General features: G+C 37.7%; 1 protein-coding gene across 1 annotated transcript; it reads right to left on the reverse strand.

Annotated features, from left to right (window-relative positions):
- Positions 1-1,788: 1,788 nt before the first annotated feature.
- LOC100769515 (S-adenosylmethionine decarboxylase proenzyme) lies at positions 1,789-2,949 on the reverse strand. Its single transcript, XM_027404731.2, is given in 2 exon segments — positions 1,789-2,546; positions 2,548-2,949. Coding segments are annotated over 2 exon segments (999 nt in total). The 5' UTR covers positions 2,895-2,949; the 3' UTR covers positions 1,789-1,894.
- Positions 2,950-11,385: the final 8,436 nt, after the last annotated feature.

Consider the following 11,385-nt stretch of genomic DNA (forward strand, 5'->3'; position numbering starts at 1 on the left):
GTCATCCTTGTTTACTAGCTTCTCTGGCAGTATGGATTGTAGGCTGTAATCCTTTATGTCTAAAATCTACATATGAGTGAATACATATCATGTTTGTCTTTTTGTGATTGGCTTACCTCGTTCAGAATGGTTTCTTCTAGTTCATCCTGGAAATTTCAAGATTCCATTGTTTTTTCCTCCCACTGAGAGTACTCAATTGTGTAAATGTACCACATTTTCTCTATCCATTCTTCAGCTGAAGGGCATCTAGGCTGGTTCCAGTTTCTGGCTATTACAAATAGTGCTGCTATGAACATCGTTGAACAGATGTCCTTGTTGTATGAATGTGCTTCTTTTGGGTATATGCCTAAGAGTGGAATTGCTGGATCTTGTGGTAGACTGATTCCCATTTTCTTGAGGAGTCGCCATACTGATTTCCAAAGTGGCTGTACAAGTTGGCACTCCCACCACCAGTGGAGAAGTGTTCCCCTTTCTCCACATCCTCTCCAACATAAACTGTCATTGGTGTTCTTGATTTTGGCCATTCTGACAGGAGTAAGATGGTATCTCAAAGTTGTTTTGATTTGCATTTCCTTGATGGCTAAGGATGTTGAACACTGTCTTATGTATCTTTCAGCCATTTTAGATTACTCTATAGAGAATTGTCTATTTAGTTTTGTACCCCACTTTTTAATTGGATTGTTTGGTGTTTTGGAGACTAGCTTCTTGAGTTCTTTGTATATGCCCAAAGAATGCACACTCATACAATAAGGACATATGTTCAACAATTGATAAATGGGACCTCCTGAAACTGAGAAGCTTCTGTAAAGCAAAGGACACAGTCAGCAAGACAAAACGCCAGCCCACAGAATGGGAAAAGATATTCACCCACCCCACATCTGACAGAGGGCTGATCACCAAAATATACAATGAAATCAAGAAGCTAGCCACCAAAACACCAAACAACACAATTAAAAGATGGAGTGCAGAACTAAATAGAGAATTCTCAACAGAGGAATCTAAAAAGGCTGAAAAACACTTGAGAAAGTGCTCAACATCCTTAGCTGTCAGGGAAAGGCAGCTCAAAACCACTCTGAGATACGATCTTACTCCTATCAGAATGGCTAAAATCAATAACACCAACGACAGTCACTTAACTCTTGACTAAAAGAAATAGTTTGTTGTTTGAATGTATTCTCTAATTGGTGAGAAAGAAATATAAAAGGTAATCTGTGACTTAATGTTCAGTAGTGTTTTTTAATGAAATTGAGTGCACTGATGATCTATGTGATTAGAATAGTTATTTGCTCCCAAGAGTTACGTCTTTATTATATACAAAATAACCGTCTTTTTCTTTTGTGGAAGAAAAACTTTAATTGTCATTGCATAAAACACCTGTATGAAGTAAAAAATTGGTTTTGAATAACATTAGTAGAGAATATGCTCTAGAAAGCGAAGGTAACTCTATGTAAAAACTCTGGCAGCAATTTATTAGAACAGTTGCAGATGGTCAGCTGAGGCCAGCATCTAATGAGGACGAAAGCCTTGTCTGTAGGGGATTTTGGACGATGCCTGCAGAAATATTACACTGTGCATAAACCAAATTGAATCATTTTCACAAGTGTTGTAGAGATTCATACAGTCAAAGTTCTTTTCTACATGCACTTCAATTCCACAGCAAGAGTGGCATAGAATACCTAAACACAGAAGAGAGCATTCATGCAAGATATCTAACTCCTTGATATAATAATGCATACACTTCAAAATGATTACACTATCATTACTCTTTACGGCTTTCTGCAACTACAAGGTGGTGGTCATGGAGAACCCAGCCCCCAGTATCAACATCTAGAAAGCAGCTACCACCTCCTGTGTGTCTTCTCTTTTTGCATTTTTTCTTCTTCATTTTTCTTAATCAACTCTGCTGTTGCTGTTGCTTCTTAACAAAACTGGTAAAAACAAAATTGTAATCATTGAACATAGCACTCTGGCAATCAAGACGTTTAAAACCTTCAATCTTCTGGGGTGAAGAAAGCACTGTGCAACATTTAGAACTCTGATTAACAAACAAGGTGGTCACAAATTTTCCTGGCTTGAAGACTTTCACAACCTTCCTGATCAGGTCATCATAGGTCTGATTGAGGTTTGTTTCAAAGCTAGCATAAGAGAATTCTGGTTCTGGAGTGATGTGAATAGTCCAATAGGTTCCATCCGATTTCATTCGATTCATCGAGTAGCCACAGGGATTGAACAGTGTGGCATCAATGACAGAACCTGGTATCAGGTCACGAATTCCACTCTCACGAGTGACATCCTTTGCAGTAACACTATCTTTCATGTAGAACTGGTCCATAACTGCTGGGTCAAGCTCACTCATCAGAATTTCCAGGGTTTGATCTGGCTGATTGATTACTTGGCTCTCTGGGAAATCCAAAGTATAAAAGTACCAACAGTCAGAATTCATACTTCCACTACAATATGCTGCTCCATTTGGGAAAATTGCATTAAGAAATTCAATTTCTTCTTGGAAATTCCGGTGTGGGTACCCTTGGTGAGAAGGCTTCATGATTCTTACGAGAATAAAAGAAGCTTTGAATCGAGTCAAACCCACTGTAATCCCTAGCAAGCTTCAAGAGGGGAACCAGTGCTTTCAGTAAGAGGGTGGTACCACATCTCTTCAAAATGAAACGTCTCTTGGAGACAAACATGCTACTCTCACTGAGTACATAAGCTTCCTGCTTGTCAGTCTTCGTCACACTGATGATTGAACACTGCACATCCTTCAAAAGGGCATCCCACTCAGATCTCGGGATGGTGCGAAGATCCCCGGATCCCTGGCTTGTGTCGGGCTGCTGCCTGGAGAACCAGACCTCCAGCAGTTTCTTGGTCCCTTCGAAAAAATGTGCAGCTTCCATCACCGTGAGACGAGCGAACAACCAACAACCACAGAAAATCAACTAAATTAAATCTCTTCTCCCGCCTCTCCCGCCTCTCCCGCCGCCGCTGCGGATTGTTCCAGCTGTGTTACTAAAGTTCAGGTTCCTTTTTTTTTTTTTTGCTATGATTTTATATTAACTTTTTTTTAAAAAAAGGACTAATAAAATTCTCCCTATTTTTCTGAGGGAAAGTTGAACGTGAGTCTGTTGGAAATAGAGGCAGATACAGTTTAGTCTCTTGTAGTCCGCTGCTTTCCCGTTAGAGAGAGTTGAGCGAGCGCTAGCTAATGTCGCCAGCCATACTGTGTAAGCCCAAACTAACCGTCTTTATCTCCTTTACCTAACTGTAGTTCATAGTCCAATTTATCACACATTAGAATGATTAATCTAACATTCTATCTTTATAGTTCCATTTCCTTGGCATGTTATTTTCACCCTTTCATTTTAAAGGCTGTGTTTTTTTTTCTAATGAAGTGTGTGTGTGTGTGTGTGTGTGTGTGTGTGTGTGTGTGTGTGTGTGCTAGAGGAAAAAGAATAGGTGGATTTCATAGTTTTAAAACAAGATGGCAGTCTGTGTTAACTGATAGAAGAATTGAAATTATTAACACCCAGAGTTGTTAATGAAAAGTATGTATTATTTTCTGTCATTTTGTTTTTATAACTTTCACAATTTTCTTAATGTTCCTTTGCTTATCTATTGCTGTAGTGAACATTCTTATAATGATATGGATATGGTTGTCTGTCTACAGTGTATACAAGTCCTTCACATATTTTCTGTAGCACTGTCTGAGTGGTCACAAATTCTTTTATTTTTTATCATATAAAGTTTTCTTTATCTTGCAGTTGTGGTATAGTGATCTGAATCATCAATCTTTTAGACCTTGAAATTTATCATTTCTTGCCTTCTTGTATTTTCGATTTTTTCCTAGGAAATCTGTTAATATGCTTACTTGATACTTCTCTTTTGTGTCTTAATAATCTGTCCTTGTTCTATGTATGTGGTGTTTTCACTCTAACATAATATAGAGGTTTTTTTTCTGCTCTTGTCTAACAGTCTAAATTTCCTGTATCTTTGTCTAGATTTTGGAAATTTTATGCTGTTATTTTATTGGATCAACTCCCCATGTCTCTTATACATCTTCTTATGATCCACAAATTCAGTTTTCATGATGGTGTCCCATATACCTTACCTGTTGTTTGTTTTTATCTGCTTATTGTTTTACCTTTATTGTCATCTGGAAGTTCTAATTTACCTCCCTTGCCTTCAATCCCTGGCATCCTTAATGGTTTCATTCTCTTACACATATTTTTGTGTTTATCTAGATGTGTGTTTCATTTACAAAGTTACAATTCTTGAACTCTTATCAATCCTTCATTGTCTTCCTTATTTCCCTCTGTTTGAATGTTCTTTGATTGCATATAAGCATTTATTTATGTCCTCTTTGGTTTCACTATACTCTTATAATCTTTCTTTATCTTAAATACTGGTATAGTTTAATCCCTAACTTTCCACCCAGATACTCAGTACACCAGGCCTGATCTCAACACCACTTGATATATAGACCAACTATAAAATTACAGTAATTATCAGCTAAGAGCAATTACCCTTTCAACTCCAATAAAGGAAAAAAGTCAGCATAGTATATAATAGGATATTATGATATTAAGCACTAAGGGTCAGAGTTGAAAAAGAATAAGCTGAGTAAGTTTGGGAAATAACATAAGAAAGTTAATAGAAAGTTAATAGAGGAGGTTCAAGTAGAAGGATTAGTTGGGAAATTGCTTATGTAAATAGGTTTAAGAATATTAAAGCTATAGATGATCCTAATTAAGAAGTGTAAAAAGAGTTTATACCAAACTTGAAGATAAATCCCTACTCACTTTCACTGTGCTGGAAGGTGCTATGAATGCTTCTAGGGAAGAAAAATAATCAAAATTATGAGCTACAATAACCAGTGACCTTGGCTGTATATGCCCACTTGTACAATTGAAGCTTCAATGTTATGGAAGTAACCAACAATTTCTAATTTGACTGCTTCATGAGACAGGACTAATACTGGGTATTGACACCAGTTAATAGACAGGAGATGGGCCCCAGGGGAAAACCTACTATTATTCTCTTGAATAGGTCTAGGGTGAAATTGACCAATGAATATATAACTTTACACCCACAGTTAAGTACATCTTTCCACCTTTATCAGAGAACCTCTTTCCACAGTTGTCTGTGATTAATACAGAGAAACAATGTGTCACCTTGCAGAGAATAAGAGACTATGGAGTTCTCAACCATAAATGAGACATTTATATAACAGCTTGACCCCCCCCCCAATGTCTCAAGGAATAGTATGGAAGACAAAGCAGAAATACTGTATGCTGGCTAATTTTATGTCAGGTTGATACAGCCTCCATAAGGTCAAGCTGTAGGCAAGTCTGTAGAATATTTTTTTAATTAATAATTTCTGTAGGAAGGGACATCCCTGAGCTGATGGTACTACATTGATAAGAAAACAGGCTGCTGAGTAAGTCCTGGGGGCAATCCATTAAGCAGCATCCCTCCATGGCCTCTGCTTGAACTCCTGCCTCTAGGTCCCTGCCCTGTTTAAGTTCCTGTTCTAATGTCCTTTGATGATGAACAGTGATAGGAAAGTGTAAGCCAAATAAACTTTTTCCTCCACAACTTGCTTTTATTAATGGTGTTTCATCCCAACAATAGAAACCCTAACTAGTAAAGATTATAAAAATGATAGTGTGTATTTTCTGTAAAAAAAAACAAAAAAACAAAAAACAAAAAAAACAAAAAAAACATTGCTTTCTGGAAATGAGGGGGCTGATAGACATATGAACTCACAGCATACACAAGATCAAGTTAGACAGACATCTTAGCATGGATGGGGACAGCAGTCATACATAGCTCCTCTTCTCTAGCTTAGGAACTATTGTCAATTTATTGCCACTAGGAGAGTGAGAGTCGATTTTCTCCAGTAATGTACTCCTTGAGAGATGATCCCAGCTCCAGTAGATAGATCTATACCCAGGCAAAACTAAATAGACGCTGAATCAGAAAAGAAGAAAGAAAGAAAGAAAGAAAGAAAGAAAGAAAGAAAGAAAGGGAAAAAAGAATGAGAAATGCATGAAGTTTGGAGGGAAAATGGTGGGAAGGGGATAGAACTCTGGGGGAAGGGAGTAAAATGGTGAATTTGATCCTAACATATGTGTACATGGACTTATTTTAATTAATTAATTAGTTAGTTAATTAATTTTATATCCTCACAGAAGTTTCCCCTCCCTCCTCTCTTCCCAGTCCCTCCCCCACCACTCCTCCGTCTCCCACCACATAGACCCCTCATCTGTTTCTCTTTAGGAAATGGCAGGCCTCTCATGAGTATGGACAAAACATGGTATATCAAGCTACAGCTAAGACTAAGCACCTCCTCATGTATTAAGACTGGGTGAGGTGACCCAGTTTGAGGAGTAGGGTCCTAAAAGCCTGTTAAAGGAGTCAGAGACAGCTTCTGTTCCCACTGGTAAGAGTCCCACAAGAAGACCAAGCTACAGAACTGTCAGAAATGTGAAGACAGCCTAGGTAAGTCCCACAGAGGCTCCCAGGTTATCTGCTCAGTCTCTGGCAGCACCTATGAACCCAGGTTAGTTGATTCTGTTGGTGTTCTTGTGAAGTCATTGGCTCCTCTGGCTCCTGCATCCCTTCCTCCCTCTCTTCATCGGGACTCTCCAAACTTGGCCCAATGCTTGACTGTGGGAATGAAACTGTGTTTCCATCAGTTGCTGAATGTAGCCTTTCTGATAACTATTGGGCTAGGCACCAATCTATGAGTATAGCACAATATTGTTAGGTATCATTATGTTATAATTCTCATACCAGTGACTTAACAGCACACCTTAAATATCTAGAACAAAAAGAAGCAGACACACCCAAGAGGAGTAGATGGCAGTAAATAATATAACTCAGGGCTGAAATCAATAAAATAGAAGCAAAGAGAACAATACAAAGAATCAATGAAACAGAGTTGGTTTCTTGAGAAGATCAACAAGATAGACAAACCCTTATCCAAACTAAACCAGAAGGCAAAGAGAGAATACCCAAATTAACAAAATCAGAAACAAAAAGATGCATGGACTCCTTAAACAATAGTAAAGAGGGAAGGAGATTAGAAGAGAGAATTGGGAAATGAAGAAGGAATTAGGGGGAAGCTTATGGGTTATTGGTAAGAGGAATAATATAAAAAACACAACTGAAGAAATACAGAAAAGATGAAACAATCATATAACTCAACTGGGTAACATAAAAACTCTATCTTTGTAAGCTGTTAATAACAAATTTGGCTGTAAAGCCACAAATTAACCAATGCAGTGATAACAGGGAACTTCAGTGCATCACTGTGACCAATACTCAGGCCATCCAGACAAAATCTAAATGGAGAAACATTGGAATTAAATAATATCACACATCAAATGTTATACACTGATATAACATTCCACACAAACATTAAAGAATTACACTCTTTTACGCAGCCCATGGAATTTTTCTTAAAATTAGGAAACAAATATTAGGAAACAAAATAATCTCATGAAGTATAGGAAAATTAATAATATCCTATATTCCATTTACCCACTATGGAATAGAACTAGATATCAATAGGAATAGGAACTATAGAAGGCACACAAGCTCATAACATTTAAACAAATACTCTTAAGTTAGTATGTGTCACGAAAGGAATCAAGAAGAAAAAATTTAAAATCTTAGAACTGAATCAAAATGAAAGCACAATTTATCAAAACCTATGGGACACGGTGAAGTCCATTCTAAGTGGACAGTGGACAGCACTTAAAGTTTTAATTAAAAAAATTGACATACCTTATGCCAATAATTTTAATGATGAACCTGAGATCCTTGGAAAAACTAAACACAGCAAATACTTGGGATAAAAAAGTTCAAGCATAGAGGGATGTGAAAGTGTGAGAGAAATAATTTGATGTCAGGGAGGGATAACCAAAAAAGGTTGTCTACAAAGCCATATAGAAGCTTACTATCTCACTATCATGTAAAATACACAGTTGAAGGGATAGTAGAACATTTGATATATGAAAGGAGATGTAGGAAATACTGGGGGTTGCTGTTTAAGCAAGGATGGGCACTATGGGTGGAGAGGAGATATGAATGGGCTAACATAAACTTAGTACATAGAAAAGACTCTGAAAAACATTATTTAGCAAAGTAATTTCAAACTGAGTTTGAAAATGAGTTCGAACAGATTATCTTTCATGGGTGAAAAATGTTGTCCCCAAAAGATGTGGTATTAAATAAAAATTGAAGGGCAAGGCATAATATACCTTCTGACAGGATATTGGTTAGGAAGGCCCCGAGGATACCCAAAACAACACAGGCTACTGCCATTGCCCTTTATTATTATCTATAACTACAAGGTAAGACCCCACTGCAAGATCCCACTCATCAAACGATTTAACTTGTGAAAATGCAAGCTTATTTGAAATGCTAGAGTTCTTATTAAGGAAAAAACTGAAGGGGTTTCCTGCCTCTTGAAAGCAACTATCTAGGCAAGTTTTTCCTCGAAGTCCACTCAGAGAAGCTGATGTAGTCATGGTTTAGGAGAGCAAGACAGTATCTCAAACTGGCAGTCAAATTAGCTGCAATCACCAAGTTCTATTTTTACAGGCATGCAAAATGTAAGGTTGAGGGAATATGAAAGAGCAGCTAAGGTCACACAATGCATGGGAAGGTCAGAGTCCATGCAAAGCAACCATGAAAGCTCCATTGCATGGAGCTATGAAAATGAAGCCACTTGCAATGGAGACTCGGGGATGTCATCAATGCTAGAACCATGGGACATTTGCCAAAGAAAGCTGACTGCTTGGAGTGGAACCACTTCTTTATACTAAAATCAGCATAGTTGGAGGGATGGCAATAATCCCGTTGAAGCCCAGATGATCCTATCCTGAGTCTCAAAGGCTAGACATGGAGCACCATAATTTAGTGTATGTCATGCTAGGTTGCAATCTTGCTTTGCTTTGGTCTGATCAGTCCTTTCTATGTGTCAATTCTTCCTGTTTAGAATAAGAATATCTACTCTGTGTAATTATATGCTTAAAGTATGTAACTTTTTTAATTTTAAAGGAACCCATAATTAAGAGATTTGCTTTGACTCTGAGATGAGACTTGGACTTTGTACTTTCAAACAGTGTTGGATTTTTGCAAATTATGGATACTTTTGAAGTTGGACTAAACTTACCTTGCATTATGAAAAGATTATGAACCTAGGGTAGAAGAAGATAATGGCTTAGAAGTGTTTATTCACTGTTAAGGGCAGTCCCCACACTCTAAAGTAAATGTCTCACAAAAATGAACTCAATGGCATCTTTGGGAATTCTTTATCTCATAATGTTTTGTTGGGGCAGTTTTTAAAAACCTTACAGGTCCTTTGCATATATGTTATGGCTTCCAGTTTTTGTGTCTTTATTGGATTCCTATGTGTACAAATGTGTATGTCTCTTCATTAATATATATTTCTTGTACTTTTTCTTTCCTTCTTTTTCTTCCGGTTGTTTGCTTTGTTCTTTTTCTGTTTGTTTTTGTTTTATCTTATTATTATTCTTCAAATTCCTGGTTTTTTTTCTATAGAAAGACAGAAAAGGTGTGGATGTAGAGGGAGGGAAAATGGGGAAAATCTTCATGGAATTGGGGAAGGGAAACTATATTCAGAATATATTATGTGAAAAAAATCTATTTTCAACAAAAGAAAAATAGATGAAAATATAAAAAAAACTAAAAGTGTTTTGGGTGCTAAATTATCAAGGGGTGAAGTTATAGAGGTGATTGTTGATTGTTGTTTTGTCAGGATCTCAAACACCTTGAAGATAAGCTTTTGGCCAAGATTAAGACTGAAAGTGATTATTTAGACTAGGTTAGCCTCCGGCCTTGCCTATGAGGAAGTGCCTTGATTAGGTTAATGTGAAAAGAACCACCCTAAAAATGGTGTTGCTTTTTCTTAGGCTTGGGTTATGTACTTAGTGTAAAGGAGAAAACTAGCTGTAAACAAGAGATCCATTGTTCTCTGTTTCCTGACTGAGGATGCAATGTCTCAAGCTCCTGCTGCCAGGACTATATCTCTAAGCCAATATAAAACCTTTCTCTTTTTAGTTTTTTCTATCAGTGTTAAAGATTGATCCAGGTGACATGAAAATGAGAGAGGGTAAAATAGACCTTAACAGAAACAGATGGTACTGTACTGCTATGAGGGATGAGAAACCTTCCCATGGAATTGAAGGTTGTATTTTGTGGTACTGGGAGAGACAGGGTTTTACAGGAGATGAGACTAGACTCAGGGCAAGGGAATTTTGTGGTTTTTCTGTGAACAGGTGGTTGGGTAGACATCTTTGGTTGTTCTGGAATGGAATTTTGATTAGGCGGGACTTCTTTTTCAAGAAGGGTAATCTTCTTGGGAGAGGGAAGAATTCTTAGTTTAGGAAGCTACCTTAGTTTGCAGTATACTGTCCTTTATTGCAGATCCTGAAAGCACAAAACAAATGAAGGGTACCATATTCATCTGACTGCTTCTTGATGAGTGGGGAAAGAGTCACGTTTTCAGAGTTTGACTTTGGTTTCCAGAGCTGTATAGACCAGGTTAGTCTAGTGTAATAGAACATAGTTTTAACATCTTCTTGAGTCACCAATTGGACCTTAGTGCAAAAGGATGCTTAAAAAATGTCTTTAAATGGTGTTAACAAGACAAGAGTCAAACAGAAAAACTAAAAGCATTAAGGACAAAGGATGTCTAATAATGGAGATAACACTGACCAAGTGCCAAGAGACAATCAAAGGCTGTAGTCTTGTTCTGTCTATTGAGAACAGGGGAATGATTCTATTTTGAGTTATTATAGAGTATCTGTAGTGATCCAGGACTAGTAAGCATATTAGCACAATTCATCCTTGAGAGAACACAGGTTCCTGTATGTTGGACTGTCAGTAATTCCAGGTCTCACTGATTTTGTGGGACTACAAGAATGGGGGATTTAACTGAGAATGCAGGAAGGTACCAGCCTTTTCTATGTCTAGGGAGTCTTGGTCTAACTGAGCAGCAAAGATTTGTTATTGATATTTGACTTAGACCCAAGGCCCTAGCATTTAGAGCAGTGCTGTCCCTCCTGAGGGCAATGAGAAAGGTGAAGTCTAATGTGAGTCATCATTTAGTATGGATGGGAAACACATTTTTAGGGATTATTTATTTGCATCATGTCTCTAATTAAGAGTTGTAGTTCTGCAGGCCCCCTGAAAGTGGGTGTCAGTTAGGAGGCCTGGGCAGTCTAAGGGGCCTTTGCTAGTGGAACAGTATTTTTCCCTAGCATATGAATGGATTTTGGGAGCCCATTCCCCATAGAGGAATACTCTCTCAGCCTAGACACATGGGGGAGGGTCTAGGCCCTGCTCCAAATGATG

Source organism: Cricetulus griseus, chromosome 3, assembly GCF_003668045.3.
Source record: "Cricetulus griseus strain 17A/GY chromosome 3, alternate assembly CriGri-PICRH-1.0, whole genome shotgun sequence".
Taxonomy (NCBI): domain Eukaryota; kingdom Metazoa; phylum Chordata; class Mammalia; order Rodentia; family Cricetidae; genus Cricetulus; species Cricetulus griseus.